This window comes from Plasmodium coatneyi, chromosome 11 (assembly GCF_001680005.1).
Source record: "Plasmodium coatneyi strain Hackeri chromosome 11, complete sequence".
In the NCBI taxonomy this organism is placed as follows: Eukaryota; Apicomplexa; class Aconoidasida; order Haemosporida; family Plasmodiidae; genus Plasmodium; species Plasmodium coatneyi.
The window spans coordinates 566,873-585,658 of NC_033566.1; the positions used below are offsets into that span (position 1 = coordinate 566,873).

Consider the following 18,786-nt stretch of genomic DNA (forward strand, 5'->3'; position numbering starts at 1 on the left):
ACCATAAAATGGTAAACAAAACCATTCTGTGTTGTGCAATGCCATCAGTTTGTATGCCTCACCTTCTGCATGTATATGTTTTCCCATTTTGAACACACTAATTGGAGTGAAAAAAAAAACAAAAAGTCTACATGTTCTTATGAGGCGAAAAGAATGCCTAGCCCATTGCACAATTTTAAGAATTAAAGAAACTAGGCGGAGCAATTTATTCCTCGGTGACACTAACAAAAGATTGATTTTGTCAGATTAAGAGGAAAAAATACACCTTTTTTGATTTGAGGGAAAAGGTCCAATTTTTTTGCAATATTACAAATAAATCGCACCATTGTGTAAAGTTTACGTGCAGGACATGAGGACACTTTTTTTTGTGATGATCTATTAGCAAAACTTATTGACGACCCTCCGAAGAGCGTACATTTTTCTTTCTTTTCTTTCCCTCCAAAGTTGCTACAGCTAATGAGAAGATATGCCAAATGTTATCATAAAATGTGTCCTCCTTTTTTACCTCATTTATTGCCTCTCCTTTATTGTAACTACAACCTGCCTGATAAGCCATAATGGAAGAACTTTAAAAAACTGGTTTAGCCAATTTAGTGATGACATTTTTTCACCTGAACAGGTCATAAAAATAAAAAAAAATAAAAAAAATAACTCACCAACTTTTGGTTGTCCATTTGATAAGCAAAAAAAACAGGCTACTTTCGAATGCGTCAGGAGACAACTGCTTAAATGTAGTGGGAAATTATTTAACGCATGGTGTGATAACTTGTCTATAATACATCCTAATGGAAAATTAAAAAGAGAACAAATTTATAATGAGGCAGAGCATTATATAGTAACAAAAAAGGGAATAAATGAAAAGTTGAATTACATCGATTTGTCATCGTTCAGTACGTATTGCTCATTTTACAAATTGTATGTGCGCGACTTGGTACACTTTAGTAACAATGCGGGGGCACATACTGGTACCTCCATCCCGAAGACAATTATTAAAAGATATTTTGTCAAAACAGACCATTTGAATAGCGATCCACTGGAAGAAAATAGCTATATTTTCATTTCAGGCGCAAAAAAGGAAAGCCTAAAAGGGGAAAATGAAAATCCACCGTACAGTAAAATTTACAACACAGTAGCGAACATAATACATTATTACTACGTTATCTTTATAAACAAAATACTGGATCACACTTTCTACTTTGTATATAGCCAGGGCCATAAGAAGGAAAGCGCTACACATAGCACCAGTAGTAGTTATTTAATTTATAAAAATGAAGTTATATACCCATTTCGAAATGGCGAAAGAGCCTGTGGGGGTGTTTCTTTCAAGGACTACTCCCATTATGATGATCTACGAGATTTTTACGTAATTGAAATTTGTCACTGCTTCAACGGGATTACATACAGACAGAATATGTACCGTTTGTTGAAGAGGTTGTGCAAGCTATATTTTAATATCGAATTGGTTCCCTACATTTATCAGTTACCCCCCGTGTTTTACCACATCCTAATCATCCTTATCTGCTCCTTAACGTTTTCCTACATTTTTTACAAAATTTTTCTAAAGTACAAAAATTGCTTTTGATGTGGCGTACGGAGGCAACCGCATGGGCGACATAAAACATTTGAACATTGACAGAGGGGAATACAAAAACATCCAACCCATTACACTGCGTCCTATTTTGTAAATACCTCTATGTGTTAACTTGGTTAACGCAGCTATGCGTACTGACTTCGAGAACAACCGCAAAATTGTTTATCCGTTGGCATTCACCCCACACTGGGCGGAATGCACAGGTACGTTTAAAAATACCCACATGGCATGTATGTACGTTTGTGTCAATTTTCCCAATTCATTGTAAACTTCGACTTGTAACTAATCTACAAGGTAAAAACGTTTTTCTTTTTTTCGTAAAAAGCCAAGCACAACTAATTTACACATGTAAAATACATCCGCATAATGCAAAAAAAAAAGAAAAAGAAATCATTTCGTTAATTTTTCATTTTAATGATGTATTGTTGGAAAGAGCATTCCTTTTCTTACGCAATTGTTTAACTTAATAATTTGATTGAGGTTGAATATTTTTTAAAATATTTTTAAAGAAATGTTTTCCATTTCGACCTCCCACTGTTCAGCGCATATTTATTTTTAACCTGTTTGTCGGCCCCGCATCCTTTACACTTTTAACAAAATTTTCGTTCGTTTCACTCTTATTGGAATTACGTGTTATATTCTTGCGGTTAATTCCCCCTATGTGATGTCACCATTATTTCTTTTTTTTTTTTTTTTATTTGCTCATCCCCTATTACTATTTGCTTCTTCACATGGTATGCCACAGGGAGGGCATAACAAAAAAGGGATGCGTTTGGAAGAGTTTTCCCTTCTAACCCAGTTGTGCTTGTTGTTGCCGCTGAGCAATAGAACATCACCCAGTCTTCATCCTTTTTTGCAACATAAGCGTAGAAAAAATATTACCACACAAAAGAAGCACTTAACCCGTCATGTGCCAACTAGCTTAAGCAATGCATCCCTGAGACTTCGCGACTAACCTATTTGAACACGCGAATTGTATTTACATATATCAAGAAGCAGCTACATAAGAAGAGGAACAACAGCAAAAAAAAAAAGAAGTAGAAAAAATGGATGCGCTAATGCTGGACGAAAAAATACGCATGTATGCCCTTGTGCCAATTTTCATAATTGTCGTTTTGGTCTGCATAATAAAAAGCAACCTGGGGCAAATGGTCCGACCTATCATCAAACCGGACGTTGAGAAACTGAAGCAAAAGTAAATAGGAGCGATCAAAATGAGAGAAAAAAATTCCATTTCATCGATTGTGTTTTTTTTTTTTTTTTTTTTTTTTTGTCGCATATGTTGCTCTGGTCTGCCATAAATTATACAGACAAACTTGTGCCTTCTTGCGTGCACCTGCAAATTGCCACGTTTCAGTTGGCACGAGCCAAAATTGAGTAAATATAGGTGAAATACTAATATAGACACTTTTTTTTCCCCCCTTCACCCCTTTTATTTTTTACAAAGTAACTTCCTAACTAGGTACACCCAGCTGAAAACGAATCATGGATTTATTTCCCCAGTTGCATTCCTAAGTCGAAAATATTTTTTTAATAAACCGCAAGGTGGCTTTTTCAATGATTTACCTGAACAAGTTAATCCGTTTGATGCGCTCCTAAAGCAAGATCCCTCGGACCTGTTTGGAATGATGAAGAACCAGATCCCCTTTTTGGTGTTACAGTTGGGGCTAGGGTTTTTAATAAACCTCTTTTTTTCTGGCTATTTAGTGGGTATGCTTCGCTAGGCGAGACTGTGCTGCGCATGTGCCCAAGTGTGCAACTGGGCACGCAAAAAATGCAGCACACGCAATACACACACGTATATTCCTTTTTGCTGTCACCCCCATTCAGCCAAAATTCCCTTCCCCCTGACGTACAAATTCAAGTCAACCCTCCAGATGGGAATGGATATAGAATTGCTGGACATGAAATTTGTGTCCTCCCTCTCATGGTTAGAATTTTTTTGCATGCGAGGGAGTTCATTCGTTCTAATTACCCACGTTCATACCACATCGGGGATTACATGAGCGTTTTTTTGTTTGTCCTTTTTACCAGTTCGTTGGCGCATTTCATCTTGCTGCAAAACCTCCACCCGTTAATCGCAGGTACTTCCTTGTCATGTTTGGATCGAGCGGCCTAATAAGCATCATTGATTATTTTGTTCTTCACGGTATGGAAAAAAAAAAAAAAATAGACGAAAGAGCAAATAGCCACGTATAACGGAGCAAAACTGTTGTGCGAACAAAAAGACAACTTCTCCTTTTTTTTTTTTTTTTTGCGAATAAAAATGTTGCAGACAAGGACAGGTCACAAAATAACCCAATGGAAAATTTGATGGCAACCCAAAATCCCCTAGCGAAACGTAATAGTAGCAAATAAGAGAGGATATTTTTTTTTGCACGAAAAATTAGTACATTGCACATAAAAAAGACCAACGAGGAATAATTAAATGTGCGCATAAGCATGCACGTTAAAACCGCATTTGTTTTTGCTATTACGCGTGTACTTACGCCGCGTATTCGCCTTTTAATTTTCCCTTTGCAGAGCCTGCAAATATGAACAACGTGCCCGACTTGAAAAAGTTTTACGAGAAAAAGAAGGCCGAGCTGGAGAACGTGGTATTTAAAATGGAAAATATTTTATTTGTCCAACGTTGTTTGTGCGTCTCTGCATTTTGTTAGTCATCATAACAAACACCCCCGCCCCCCATTTTCCTCCCTATTTTGCAGAGGTATAAATTTTGGCTGGAAAATATCGAATATGACCTTATAGTAAACTGGAAATGAAAAGGTGCGTTGGAATGTAACTCCCCCCCTCCTCCTAATGTGTATGCACATGTTGCATACGTTCTTATGTGCGCATTTTTCTAGTGCTATGCAATTTTTTTTCCGTCTTTTTTTTTTAAAGGCATATTAACAAACCGTTATATTAACAACTAGGTTGTTCTGTTTATGTGCCAAACGTGTTCTCTTTTTCCTGTCCCTTCATTTCATCTTCACCTTCTTCGCATAGAACAATTTTTTTTTTTTTTTTTGTAAAAACTTTTAAAAGCATATATTGTTTTTTAAAAAAGGAATTTGTCGTAATGATGAATTTAAAAACATCGATTTGGAGCGCAAGACGTCCGCTACTTCAACGTAGGTGTATGCACTGTATAATCCATGCGTGTGGATACACTATTTTTACCGGTCTTTTTTTAAGTTACCGTGGATAAAAATCGGCACATATATATATGTATACATGTCTCTCACTCAGTTGGGGTCTATACCACTAGCAAATTTAATCCTCTATGCAGAATTTTCGAAATACAGCCAAATGGGGGGGCTAAACAATGTATATGTGAAAATATTGTCCGCTCATGCTACAAATGTACAACAAAATGAATGTTATAAAAGGGCATTTTAGAAAAATAGCGGTTAATAATAATTTTCGCATCATTTTGGCCAAGTGTCAAATTTGCTTAATTTATTTGGTGACGCAATTATGTGCCAATTTAACGCTTAGTGGTTTTTTTTTTTTCTTTTTGGAGTCAATATTTTAGTGCATTCCATTTCCGCTAGCCAAATTTTACGGCAAAAAAAAAAAAAAAAAAAAAAAAAAAAAATATTGCGAATGTATATATATACGTACGCGCGAAACCTAATACAGTCCTGAGGCAGATTTTAACGAAGGAACAAATTTGTTTTCTACCCAGTTTGTGGAACACGCGAACGAGAAAGTAGAAAAACCCGCAATTTGCAAAGTAATGCCAAATGAACGCCAACGACGGAGAAGAGACGCAACTGGATAATGCATCCCCCACCAAAAATGACAAATCGAATAAACCCAAAGTAAGCACAAAAATGCGCGCCATACAAAAGTATGTATACCTTTGAAGTGGCAACAGTTCGAAAAAAATTGCACGAAATGTTTAATTAGGCACTGCACAAAAATGCATTCCAACTTAAGTGATACCACATTTTTGCACTAATCTCATTATCCCGCTGTGCCAATGCAACGGAACTGCACGACGGTCAAAGTTGTTTGCTTGCAGACGCGGGTGGAACTCAATGTTATTTCGTTTTATCTTATACGTACGTCTACACAAAAGCATATATCTGAACGCTTTTCTCATCTTTTTTTTTTTTTTTCACCTCGCCACGCAGCCACATTTACGGAAGGCAGCCGGGGTAGTGTGGAAGGACTCATCATTGGATGACTGGCCAGAAAATGACTTTCGAATTTTTTGCGGAAATTTGGGAAACGAAGTGACTACGGACATTTTAGCCAACGCCTTTAGAAAGTACAAATCGTTTAACATGGCAAAGGTGAGAAACATTCGAAGGCGTCAGCTGTGTGTGCGCTTTCGAATACATGTACTTTTTACAATTTTCCCACTTATTTGGGGCCCCCCGAGTGAACAAGTGTTCATTTTCGTAAGTCTGCATTCCGACGCGGTGTAGATCCGAAGAAGCCACATTGCATGATCAAACAACGCCCCTTTTAATCCCGTACAGGTAATTCGCGAGAAAAGGAACAATAAAACGAAAGGCTACGGTTTTGTGTCCCTCTCGAACCCCCAAGACATGCTAGATGCATTGAAAAATATGAACAATAAATTTATTGGGAATAGACCAATCATAGTTAAAAGGAGCAAGTGGAAAGACAGAGAAGTGGACTCCAAAAAAAATAAAGACTTTGATAGCTTCGTCCAGAATATGTATGTTCCATCCAAGAAATTTAGGAAATTCAAAAAACCCGTCAGAAGTGATAATAAAGGTTAGAGCAAAAAAAAAAATGGCAACCTCTTTTTGGTCAACATTTTCTTTTCAACGTTGTAACGGTTTCAATTTACCACTAAAGTGAGGTGCACCCAAAGTGGCGTGCAACGTGAGCTATGCTTGTGCACATATATAGGTGGACACTCTTCTTTTCCTTCCCCCCGCCTTTTTAGAAGTGCAAGACAAATTGATAAACAAAAACGGAAATAACTACTGACATGGAAATAGTTACTCTGCGGATGAAGAAAATGATTTCCCACTTATCTTAGCGAGCATACCCCCTTTTGCGCATTATCGCGTTCTCACTTTTGCCGATATGTGGAGACCCCCCGTTGGTCTCGTTTCGAAGTTTGTTTGGGAACATTTCCCCCTCATAATCCTTTTTTTTTTTTTTTTTTTTGTCGTAATTTTAATTAATTTTTGTGACCTCTTTAACAACAATTTAGTAGCCAATTAGCTACTTCTTAGCAACCACTTAACAACCATTTTTGGACCCCTGTTGCCATTTTTTTTTTTACCGAATTTTTTAAAAAAGGGAGAAAATAACTACGAAATGATTTTTAATCATTAATATGTTTTTGATTTATGCAACTTCTTTTTATTTTCAACGGGATTATTTGGATAATCTCCGGCGGGAGGGTGAAACACCAGGAGAGTAAGGTTTCCCACCTCACCCTTTGAAAATGTTCAGAGTGTTCGCACACATGTGCCCCACGGGTACATATACACTTATCTGTATTTCCTGCATTACTCCCCCATTTTAGGAGTAAAAATAAACTCCTTGCTTTAGCCCGCTACCCTTAATAAAATTTCCCCTTCTCCAGGGTACCTTTTAAAGGTTTTTTTTCCCCTCCACCCCTTTGGCATTTTAAGAACAAAATTGACGCAGCAGATGTGCTGTGTAGGTGTACACTTATATGTAGGTACGTACACCTGTATGCTCTGCTTACATATGCACTTGTAGTGTTCTTTCCCCGCGTATCAACCGTTTGCCCTTTTCATTCTATCATTTAATAATGACGCAAAAGGTACGACCACGGAAAAAGGTACAAAAAAGTAAATAGCAAACACCCAGCATTTGCATACATTTTATTGTACACTAGGTTCGCCGCTTCGATAAAAATGCAAAAGGGTAAATGAGTTTTCAATAGGATTATGTACCAATCAGTGTAGTGCTTCACCTTTTGGCCCGTTTTTTTTTTCTACGAAAGTCTATAGAACGTAAAAATTGCCCTTCCCCAGGGCGGGGATAATATTAGTGCCCTTTTCCCCGCCGTATGTGAAACGCCCGCCGGAACATATATTTATCATTTTCTGAAAAATAAAAAATATAAACCTTCGCTGAGCTGTGCTTATGACAAAATATCTTGTGAATTAATTTTTTTTATTTCACACAAGGTATTCGAGCAAGTACATCCCCATTATGCATTCCGCGAAGTAGGTACACTCATAAATTATAAGGGATAACAAAGCAGTTCAATTTTTACCTAAAGGGAAGAAGCAATATTTATGGTCGCTTCAGATGTGAGGGGATAATCTTCCCTGCGTATGCGTGAACAGTTCAGGGGCGCACATGCCAGCACACGCTTCAATCTTCGTGCCAAGGAACCTGCTAGCGGGTGTATCAGGAGCTTTCCCACCCACCTGCCATGTGCACCCCCCCCATGACCCAACGAAGCAACCAGGATGAACGCAACCAGGATCCTTCTAAGCAGCCAAAAAGTATTAAAAAGAAATGTAGAGTTTAAGGAGATATTCACCCCGAGGTGGTTCCTAGAATCGCCCAACTACAGCCGTATGCCCCTATGGAGAAGATTTTTTGAAGGGCAATACACAAATGGGTCCTTTTTATTTTTTGGTAATGCATGGACATCCATGTTTGCTTTCGCCTTCATGTTATGGTTTTCAAGAATATTCGACCCACCCCCCTTAGAGAGAGTTGATAAGTATTGGCTAAACTCACCCAAGTTCAGGATCCTATCTGCCTTTTACAATGAAGGAAAAAGGCCAGGTGTGAAAATATCTCTGATGACCTACGAAGCGAGATACTTCTACAGGGGCATAGATCACCCCTTTACAATTAACGAGATAAAAGACTTATGGTTTAAATTGAGGGAGAATTATATTATTGAGAGCATTCCAGCCATTCAATACCCGCACGTTTTTAGGCAGTACAACAATGTCTCTACGCCTGCAGATTTGCATGTACATCTTCACTGAGGAAAATTTGGATCTCCCTTACTGTGGGGTACATCACCTGTTTGTATGGAGCTGTGCCCGTTTGCTTCTCCATATCGTTGACGAAGCGTGGCCCAGGGGGACGTAACAGAGTTCAGGCTCCACCACGAATGCTTTGATGCGTAGTGCGTTTCCTATTAAGGGGAACCCTCCCCTCATTCGCGCAGCCATTTGGAAACCATTTGCAAACTATTCGGGGGAGACCAAATCGGTACCCTCTGTACCACGCGCATCCCGTTTAGACCTTTTACACACATACCTGTTTTGAGCAGACAAATGTGTTCATTCATTCGTTCGCTCGTTGCTTGTTTATTTATTTATTTTTTTGCTGCCTAGAATAACTCGCAACAGTCATAACTTTTGCGCCAGTGAAGTCGTTGCGCTAGGGCGTGTTCGTATCTTCACACTACTGGGGGCACCAGCGCATCAACACCGCTTTGCATTCGCCAAAATGAGATAGCGTCACCCCATAAATGCAGCGCAACCCCATATGGGTATCCATCCAAAGGGAAACACGGCAGGCTGCCGCTTTATTAAGGGAACAAACGGTTTTCGCAAATGTTTCGAGGGCCACCGCAACAACGGGATGTCCGTCCCTGAATATACACATGCTGCGTGTGCTGACGCAGAGGGAACGCCGCTATGCCAGACAGCGCATTCAGCACAAAATGGTACATTCTATCGAAAACGTGTGCAACGGTAAATTCGTATAGAAAGGTGCAAAATAGCCGTAAAATGGGCGAAAAAGTAAATGTTAATTTAGAATCATCAAATTTGCTGCCCATCCAAATGAGGAGAAAATTCAGCACAACAGAACATACGCGCTGAACGGGCACATAAATACAGGCACGACAAGGGAAACAAACACCCATGTAGAAATTTTTCCACAAAATGAAAAGGACAAATAGAGCAGGTAAAATTTTCCCCAATCCAGGGAAGGAAAAAATAAAATAACACTTAATTAAATTATGAGACGATGGAAATTAAAAAAGGCGAATGTGCCTCACAAAAAAGCTGCACACAAAAACACGCACAGCGCAATTCTATCCACGCAGGATAGGAACAGAAAAAACAAAAAAAGGAAAAGCGAAAGTGGAGATACGCCGCACGGTTGAGCAAATTATTGTTTTACCGATGGAGGCTGCCAACCCCAGCTGGAGCTACGCGCAGCACAAAGACGTTGCCTCTCCGTCTGTCCAACCGGCTGACACGCTCGTGCGCACGTATATTCGAAATTAGTACCTCCCGTATATCATCCATAATTTCTCTTTTCACCTGATAAAAAGAATGCTTTAAAAAATCCACATTCGTTTCGACGAAAGTTGTGTCAATCACATCCATGTCTAGCCAAGCGTATTTATCGAAGGAAATATAAACAGTGTCTGTTTTTTTAGACGTCTGATTGGACGTTTTAGACACCCTTTCTTTCATTTTTATATTATTAGACGTATTAACAGTGTTTTGGTTAAAATAAATGTGCTTCTTCTTATTTTTGAATAGCCATTTTCTTTTAAATTTTTTAAAGGCCTTGGATATTTTAAACCTCCTTTTGGATGTAAAGGCCCTTAAACTGGAGTCACTAAACTCCACCGTTTTGAGGAAATTTTCATTCAGGTAATTCTGCGCTAAATCTTCAGAAATGCAGGAGGCACCTTCATCATAGTCATATGTGGATGTCTTACGAACGGTCTTATTGACATGTTGGTCATTCCCACTGGTGTTTGCATTAGTATTCGTGGATTTATTTTGTGTCTGACTTTCTTCTCTCTCATTTTCTTTCGCTCTGTTGTATTGCTTGTCACCCCTGTCAAACTGCTCCCCAATTCGCTCACTCTGTTTCATCCTCATTTTTTCCTCCACGTAGGACGAATTGGGGAACAAAACGTTGTCACACATTTTGTATTTGTCTTCGTAATTCCCCGTGAGGAAATTACTTCGGTCCAAATTTAAATTCAAGTAATCTTCACAATTATATATTTTGTACAGGGGTAACTTCAGCTTGAAAATTCTTTTTCCTAAACACTTTTCTCGATTCCACGTTTCGGAGTAGGTCAGGGCCTGGTCCCTCGTGTCTCCATACATGACGATGTGGTTGCAGTGGCTCCTCAAAACGAAAAAGTCTGTTTCTAGGAACTTGTCCAGTGGGTAATCTGGGTTCAGTAAAATGACTGTTTTGACTATGATTTGCTTGTTCTTTTTTTTTCCCCGCTTTTTGCCTGGCGGGCGTTCGATCGTACTGCCCCCCAAGCGGCACTCCTCACTTCCATCATCGCTGCTATGATCGCTAATATCGTCGTTGGCCGCATCGCGCTTGGCCCCGCCTTCATCATGATCCCCCTTCTTCCCGGCCGACTTTTCACTCTTCAGTACGTTATAAAACAGGTTATCCTCCACGCAGCTAGCGAACCCGTTAAAAAATAGCCTTGAACCACAGGAGTGACTTATCAGATGCACATTCTTAATGCCCGATTTTATAAGCTCCCGTATAAATGTTTTGAAAGAATTTCCCAAGACAGCCATTTCGGATCTTTTCCTCGCAACCGGGTAGGACAGAGCCGAAAGCGGACCCCACATGTAGCCTTCCCAGTGAAAAACAAACGGTTGGATGTAGGACGGCAACTTGGAAAAAGAAACCAAGTGAGCCAACTGAGAACATCCATGATGTAACTTCACATTATATCCATGTATATATATAACAATTTCGTCTGGCATAAAATTTAAATTCTGTTTTAAAGATAATGATTGCCAACCTTCTACAATAATTTTTTCCTTGTGTTGATGGCGATAATTTTCCCATTCATCTTCTTCAGCAAAAACCTGCGCAATTGTTTTATTCCTCTTCATATTATAGCTGGATAAATTGGCACCATTCAAACTGCCAAAGGATTCATTGATACTCTTTACTGTGTCCCCCAAGGTGCTTATTATTTGTGTGTTCTTACTATTGTTATTATACTTGGATCGAATGAACTTATCGATTTTCTTATTATTGGAGGTTATGTAGATAGATCCTTTTCTGTACTGTTTCGTGTACTTTTTTACAAATCCTTTTATCTTTGAATTTTTCATTCTGCGCAGACTTACTTTTTTCATTGTCTTGTTGTAAATTTCTTTCCTTCCTTTATTCATATTTGAATAACTCCTTTTCGATTTTTTACTCTTCGTCCTTTTGTCCGTATACATTTTGTGCCTATCATTTTCTATGTCGTCACTGGAGTTATTTTTCACATTTTTTTTTCTTGAATTTTTGGCTATTCCCGATTTTATAAAGGATTTAAAAATGTCCGAAAGGAATAACGCTTTGTTTTCTCCAAAATTTGATGTGCCACTTGATGTATCCTTTGGGTTAACTGTTTTTTCTTTCCATTTCTGTTCCTCATTTTTTTTTGCCTTCGGGGAGTCCATGCTTTTCCTTTCGTCCGATTCGACGTTCTTATCCTGCTCATTCGGTAGGGTAACTCTGTTTTTGTTCTGCTTTTTTTCTCCTTCTTGATGGTGTTTCGGGGTGCTCCCCTCAGATTCGCTTCTCCGCCTCGCCCTACCGACGCTTTCCCTCTTTTCATTGCTTCCCCCCTTTTCCATCCCCACGGTGGGGTGCTCCCTAAACTTCGCACGCAAAACGTTCTCACAGAGTAGTTCTTCTTCTCTGCACTGGAAACCTTCCTGTTCGTGTTCGCTATAAAGGGAAGGATCCTCCATGTATGAGTTTTCTTCCCCATGGAGCGGTACCCTTCTGCGCAGCTTCTTTCTTTTCTCCTTATTCGGTGTTCTTCTCCCCGGTCCAACAACATGTAAACCATGGGATCGTCCCCCCCCACTGCACCGCCTGTCACTTCCGAAGCCGCTTATATTAACAACAAATGTGTCATCCTTTCGGCAAAAGGAGGAGCTACTTCTGGCAGCGCTATCCTCTGTGAAGAGGTTGACATGTGGAGGAATATGGCACATTCCACGCTTCCTCTCTCTTTCGTTTGAACGTTTACCTGTTTGTTCATCTCTTCTGCCGAAATGCACTTCGATGGAGCTGCCACTGTCGCTGCCTCCACCCATGTGGCGATAAGGATATTTTCCCCTTGCGCCATAATAGTTACTCCGATGGGGAAAAACACAACCATGTTGACTGTTCACGGATTGACCGATTCCGTCTGCACCCCTTTTTGCGTCCTCATCAGGACTGGTGCTGCTCCCACTGTGATCGAACAGGTATGGCGCTTTGTGTATTTCGGTCGATTTAATCGACTTATTCATTTTGTACAAATAAATGTCATCATTTACAGAGTCCAGCAGCTTGTCTGACAGCCTATGTGTGTAGTAAGAATGGTAGTTGTCGTCCTTCAGTTCATTTGGATAATTCTGGTTCCCATGTGCACTTAGCTTTTTAGTATTGCTATGAATTCTGTTCTGGTTGGAGTAAAAAAATTCTTCACCTTCATGTCCCTTGACCTGTTCATCGTGCTTTTTTTCCGGTTTCACATACAGCACAGTGTTGTTTCCATTGCCGCTAAATTTATAGGGACAACCCCTTTTGTAAATTTTTTTCCCCTTTTTCACCTTGGGGAGGTGTACCAATTTTACGGTAATTTCGTCGAGGATGTTATTATTCCTCGCCTTGATAGGCCCCAACCGTTTGTAATTGTGAACCTTCAAGCTCATAGTCACATGGTCAATGGAAATCATGCAGTTGTTGGAAAAATATTCCGTCGTAGTGCTACTATTAACCTTTAGCATATTAAAACACCACTTCAAATCGTACCCTAAAATGTCCTCATAATTTTCCTTCAAAATGTCCTTCACAATAATATCATACCTATTGGTTGGCAACCTCCCATTGGCATCCTTCTCAATTTTTGGATTAAAAAAATATGTCAATGGAAAGTCATTAAAAAAGTGGCCACTGATAGAGCATTCCGTACAGGAAACGCCATATCGTACATCTGACCAATCTTTTCCCACACAGGCGGCAAAGCCAACTCTTGTATTAACAAATAGAGATCCACTTCCAACTTCCTGTGATATAAAGGGACCTACTGGGTACCCATGGAACCAGAAACCTCTTAGCTTCTCTCCATAAGAATGATCTTCAATCCATTCTCCATACCCATGCGGTCTACCATATATATCAGTCTTCCCCTTATACCTTAACTGATGACTAAAAGGGGCTTCATTAATACTATCATTTGCCATTTTGAAACGTAAATTGGAAAACTTTTTATAAAAACAGTTTACAATACGATAGAAGGATCGATAAGCACAGAGACAAAAACAGCAAAAGTTATTTCCACACATCCCAGCGAAATCGTTATACCGACTTACCGTTATATTCAATTTATTCGTTGAAACTTTCTTCTTTAAAATTCGACAGTGCTCTGTACATGGGCAGAAAAAACCATATATAGCCAGAAGGGGACCAATACAAATAATAACCTTCACTATAATTATTAGGGACAATTGAACTAACCCATAAATCATTAGGATGTGTTCCCCCCTGGAGATTTTATCATATTTGTCCTTCTCATAAAATATTAACAAAATGGAGGCGCAGATTATAAATATGTAGGAGGCGTAAATAGGCCAGTGTAAACTCAGCCTCGTTTGGAACTTTGCAAAAATGATCACTCCAATGATTACCAAGGCGGCTTCTACAAAAAATAAAAAGGACGTCTGAATTTTGAAGCTAATTGTAAGCATGCTATTCTCATAGGACGTTTTAAAATACTTCCACGATATGAGGATTAAACAGAAAATGGTTATAATGAAGACAATTTTCTTCGAAATTGGCTTCCTTATTCCGTTGAACCTTCTTCGCAGGCGTCTATAATCCATGTATCTTATGGTGTAGATCAACCAGTCCATGTTCTTCAGCTCGCTGCTTGCGTTTTTCATCTTCTTCTGGCTTTGATTCCCGCGTTCGCACTTTATGCAGTGCCCACTCTTGGCGCATCGGCAATGGTTAACCTCGGCACAGTTGTGCACATCCCCGTAGTTGTGAATATCTACGCTTGTGTACTTCTTCCCCCTTCTTGCGAAACAACAGCAGCAGTCATTTTTCGCGTCCAATTTGCTCTTGCTCATTTCGCTCACGTAGGAGACCTCCGTGTCTGTGTAGCCCGAATTATCCCCCAGGTTCTTCTTTAAACTCCCCTCCCCTTTTGTGTTATTTTCCTCCAGTTCATTTTCATACTCCTGAGAATCGCACAAATCAAACTGCACGTCATCCATCTGGCTATTCATGTCATCGTCGTACTCGTCGTCCATTTCGTTCTCCACATCGTTGTCGATTCCAAGGTCGTACCCATAATCCTCTGGGGTGACCTTTCTAACTTCACTGCTAAGTTGGCTACTAACCTGACTACTTACCTCACTGTCGTTCTTTTTCGAGTGGGCCGCCGGAATGACTGATGAACCCAAGCCGATAGCGCTTTGGCTTCTGCGTGGGTTGCCGTGATCGTCTCTGTCCTTTTTTTCCGTCTTTTCGGCCTTCTGCACCTTTTTCGTCACTTCTCTTTTTCCCGTCCGCTTGTTCTCGCTTCCCCCTTTGTCTACGTCTGCAACCACCCCATGATGTTCTAACAGTCCCGCGTTTGTATGGCTATTTTTTCGCTTCCTCTGTTTTAGGCTTTCCTCCATTTGCCACCCTGACGCCACTTTCTCCGTGTCGCTGTTTCTCTCTGATTTCATTTCACTACCATTGAGATTGATAAAGTGTGTTTATTTGCTTAAAGGTTTTTTTTTTTTTTTTGATTTTCCCTTTCATTATTACATGAATATGAACTTTTTTTTCTTCTTAAAAAAATCTTGTTCAAATTGCGTTCGCTTTGACTCTTCTCATTTTTTTACACCTTTTTTCATGGTTAAAGAGGACTCCTTTTTTTTTTGACAAAATTTTCATCTAATGGGGGATCGTTTATTTTCCTGTTTTGAATAAGCCCTCACAAAAGAAAAGGTTATAATATCTTTCTTTCCCCTAATCTGCTCTTTATTTTGCTATAATGCTGTTTGGTATGGCGACAAGTAAAAGCTATTGCTCGGTTACACTTTTTTTTTTTTTTTTTTTTAATCACTGAACAACATTCGGAAATTGGCATATTTCGATATATCTCATTTATTGCAGGGGGAATTGTTCTTCTTTTTTTCTTTTTTTTTTTCCCCTTTTGAGAATTTCTTCCCGCCAAGTTGTAGGTAAACTTGAAGGAAACTACAAAAAAAAAAAAAAAAAAAAAAAAAATCGTAACCTAACCGGATTGTAACTGTCATTACACAAAATAAGGTAAGTCCTCACCTCGGAGAAGGTGGAAGGAGGAAAATTCACAACTTCGGAGGCCAGTTGGAAGGATTACACAAGAATGTGCACGTATTGTGTGTGGGGATGCAGAACAATGTGCTTATGCAAAAATATACTTTCACATGCAACATGTGCATGCTGCGCGTACATGCGTCTTCGGCTCCACGGTCACCCATATGTTTTTCGTAACGAACTGTTGCGTTGTCCCTAGCTTTTAAGTATCTCAAAAATGTTCCTTTTTTGTGTGAACTTTGGGAAAAGGAAAACGAAACGAAGTAAGCACAATAATGCAACGGTGAATAGTAATATCCGCTTGGTTAAAAGCTTTTTTTTTGTCCTTTATCACAAAATAGACCTAAATTTTATCTCTTTTTTTTTTTTTCTTTTCATTTTCCCGTTTTCGCGTAAAACACATTGACTCTTTTCCGATTGAGAATACTGCCCCTTTTAATTCTACAGATTATGTTACTACTCGATCGTGCAGCATATAGGGCGCGTTAAAGATTATTCCTTTTTTAACCGCTTTTTTTTTTAAATCCGTGTTAACCTAAAATTGGGGGGGAAATCCCACACCATGAGGGGGTTATTTTTTTACTGCTAAATCTGATTTATCAGTTTAGGCATTACCTCATTTAGGACAGTATATTCTTTTTTTTTTTTTTTTTTTTCCTTTATTCCTCTTTTCACCGTGGATTCGTGTCTTTCGTTGCGAATCGCCCATTTGGGACACATTTTTTTTTGAAGGAGTTGTCGCCTTAGGGAAGGTTTGCAAAAAAAGCGCTTCGCCCACAAAGTCGGTAAAGTCAAATTGAAGTTAACTAAGCAGAACAGCACAAACTTCATATGCACAGCTGAAACATGCAAACACACATATATGTACGATATGTATACATTTAGAGAGAGCCCCGTCTGGCCAATTCTCTTCTGACGCGTGAGAAGACTCATTTCTTCCCCCCAATTAGCACGCAATGCAGTGGACACTTTTCTTTTCCTTTTTACCTCAGAAGTAGTAGGAAATTTGTTGCATCAAGCCCATCCAGTTTTTATCCAACTTACAATTTTTGCAATCAACAAAAATGTGATGAATTCTATTCCCATAATGGTTTATCAAATCTTTAATTCTGTACTTAAGGTATACCTGATTTTTTGTGGCTTCATCCACACTGTCTACATCATTAAAGGTGTTAAAGACTAACACTACGCAGGACGCTTGCAGACATTCATCGTTCAGTAGAAGACTTATGAGTGAATTGTTCTCTCTTAAAATTTCATCCGATATGTCCATTATGTTAATAACGTATAAAATTGCGTTCACTTTTACGTTCCGATAAATCAGTTGCCAAATGTTCCTCATCTGCGGGGGGCAAAATAAACCACACGCACTTTTTGTTGCACACATGGACGCAAGAAAAATATATATATATATATATGTAATGAGAAAAAATAAAATACACTAATGGTTACTAACTACTGGATTCCCTGACATGTCCCAAAAGCCGATTCTCCCATTTATCCATTTAATCTCCTCGTAGTGGTAAGATATGGTTGGTTCCATGTGCGACGCGATGTCTGTCCATTCTTTCGAAAGTATTGTGGGAAAAAAAAAAAAAAAAAAAAAGGTGCACACATTTAAGTCGTTTTAATTTCTCCCTTTTGCTTATGGCTGAGCGGGTAGAACTTGGCCAGACTACTCAACGTAATTCATTTTTTTAACCTGATCCACATGTCGCTTTCACGTGGGTATGTCCCAATAACGGAACACCACACAGCTATACGCTGCAACGCCCTCGTTTAAACCACAAAAATGAGAAGTCAAACTCACCTGGAATAAAATTATGATACAGTAGCGTTGTTTTGCCTGAGCCGTTAAGGCCCAAAATTAGAATGTTGTACTTTTTGTCTGGCGGTTTGTTTTTCCCTTTTGCGCGATCGTCAGTTAGGAAGGCCACTTTGTTCGCAGCGTTCCCCATTTTGCGTATAAGCGAGGAAAAATAAAAAAAAAACACTTATGAAAAAATATATATAAATGCATATCCTCGCTAGACGCACCCATCGTAGGGGGTTTCCTCCGCGCACATTTGTGTGCTCTTCCGGAATTGCTGCGTCCAACTTAAAAAAGGAGTTTAAATCGACTGAGCCAAAGTTTAACGTTCCACCTGTTCGTCAGCGCGCCGGCTTCCAAATTTGAAAATCGTTTCAGTCTTAGAGGAAGGACACCCCAAGCGGGCGGCCAAACGGACGGCCGAAGGGACGCACAAATACATGCCCCAAATTCGCGAACTTAAACAGAATTATTTCTCGCACTTGAAAAAATTAAACAAAAAATAGTGAGAACGAATAAGCGCACATACGTACCTAGCAGATGGATACAACAGGGACGCTTTGTACGTCCAAGAAGTTTTTTTTTTTTCTTACGCACGGAAGGGTTAACTGTGTGCACAGTTACATATATGCGTAGACGTACTGCCAGATTTGCGCGAGCAAACTTATGTTCTAATGAGTGATCATTATGACACGTAAAAAAAAAACAACAAAAGAGCATACTTAAACGAACACATAATATGTCATTTGGTATGCTTAATTATCCCCCTTTTTTGTGTATGAACGATTTTTCCTTTAAAGGTGACTTCACCGTTTCTCTACATGTCTGCTTAGTTTCCCATTCACGTCTGTTCGTAGTTTCTACCTTTACAGGGGAAGTACAAGTTACTTTTTTTGCTGCACACGCGCCCTGAGTAATGCATGCGATAAAGGGTACACACGAATAGATAATAAGTATATATTTGTGCGCCCTTTGCTAAAGCTTTATATTTTGCTCCATGGGAATGTTCTCTCCAGCCAGGCTTCCACATGGTTGCTACGGTCGAGCTCATTTTGACCTTCATTCGTTCCCCCAGCTGGACTAATGCAACAGTGGTGAATTGTACCCGTAATCA

General features: G+C 39.4%; 6 protein-coding genes across 6 annotated transcripts; 4 read left to right on the forward strand and 2 right to left on the reverse strand.

Annotated features, from left to right (window-relative positions):
• Window positions 1-466: 466 nt before the first annotated feature.
• PCOAH_00032930 (Uncharacterized protein) lies at window positions 467-1,582 on the forward strand (the record flags this gene model as incomplete). Its single annotated transcript, XM_020060088.1, has 1 exon — window positions 467-1,582. One exon carries the CDS (start codon window positions 467-469, stop codon window positions 1,580-1,582), a length of 1,116 nt encoding a protein of 371 aa, XP_019916041.1.
• Window positions 1,583-2,637: 1,055 nt separating this feature from the next.
• PCOAH_00032940 (Uncharacterized protein) lies at window positions 2,638-4,356 on the forward strand (the record flags this gene model as incomplete). Its single annotated transcript, XM_020060089.1, has 7 exons — window positions 2,638-2,786; window positions 3,039-3,301; window positions 3,422-3,521; window positions 3,676-3,740; window positions 3,867-3,932; window positions 4,115-4,188; window positions 4,300-4,356. The coding sequence occupies 7 exons, from the start codon at window positions 2,638-2,640 to the stop codon at window positions 4,354-4,356; spliced, it is 774 nt and encodes a 257-aa protein (XP_019916028.1).
• An 802-nt stretch (window positions 4,357-5,158) lies between these two features.
• Window positions 5,159-6,706, forward strand: PCOAH_00032950 (RNA binding protein; the record flags this gene model as incomplete). The annotated part of the gene is made up of 4 exons (XM_020060090.1): window positions 5,159-5,400; window positions 5,716-5,877; window positions 6,067-6,328; window positions 6,504-6,706. 4 exons carry the CDS (start codon window positions 5,323-5,325, stop codon window positions 6,545-6,547), a joined length of 546 nt encoding a protein of 181 aa, XP_019915645.1.
• A 1,310-nt stretch (window positions 6,707-8,016) lies between these two features.
• On the forward strand, window positions 8,017-8,925 carry PCOAH_00032960 (Uncharacterized protein; the record flags this gene model as incomplete). Its single annotated transcript, XM_020060091.1, has 2 exons — window positions 8,017-8,535; window positions 8,905-8,925. 2 exons carry the CDS (start codon window positions 8,017-8,019, stop codon window positions 8,923-8,925), a joined length of 540 nt encoding a protein of 179 aa, XP_019915792.1.
• A 771-nt stretch (window positions 8,926-9,696) lies between these two features.
• PCOAH_00032970 (Uncharacterized protein) lies at window positions 9,697-15,246 on the reverse strand (the record flags this gene model as incomplete). Its single annotated transcript, XM_020060092.1, has 1 exon — window positions 9,697-15,246. One exon carries the CDS (start codon window positions 15,244-15,246, stop codon window positions 9,697-9,699), a length of 5,550 nt encoding a protein of 1,849 aa, XP_019915982.1.
• Window positions 15,247-16,573: 1,327 nt separating this feature from the next.
• On the reverse strand, window positions 16,574-17,820 carry PCOAH_00032980 (ADP-ribosylation factor; the record flags this gene model as incomplete). The annotated part of the gene is made up of 3 exons (XM_020060093.1): window positions 16,574-17,204; window positions 17,319-17,428; window positions 17,673-17,820. The coding sequence occupies 3 exons, from the start codon at window positions 17,818-17,820 to the stop codon at window positions 16,851-16,853; spliced, it is 612 nt and encodes a 203-aa protein (XP_019915970.1).
• Between the last annotated feature and the right edge of the window lie 966 nt (window positions 17,821-18,786).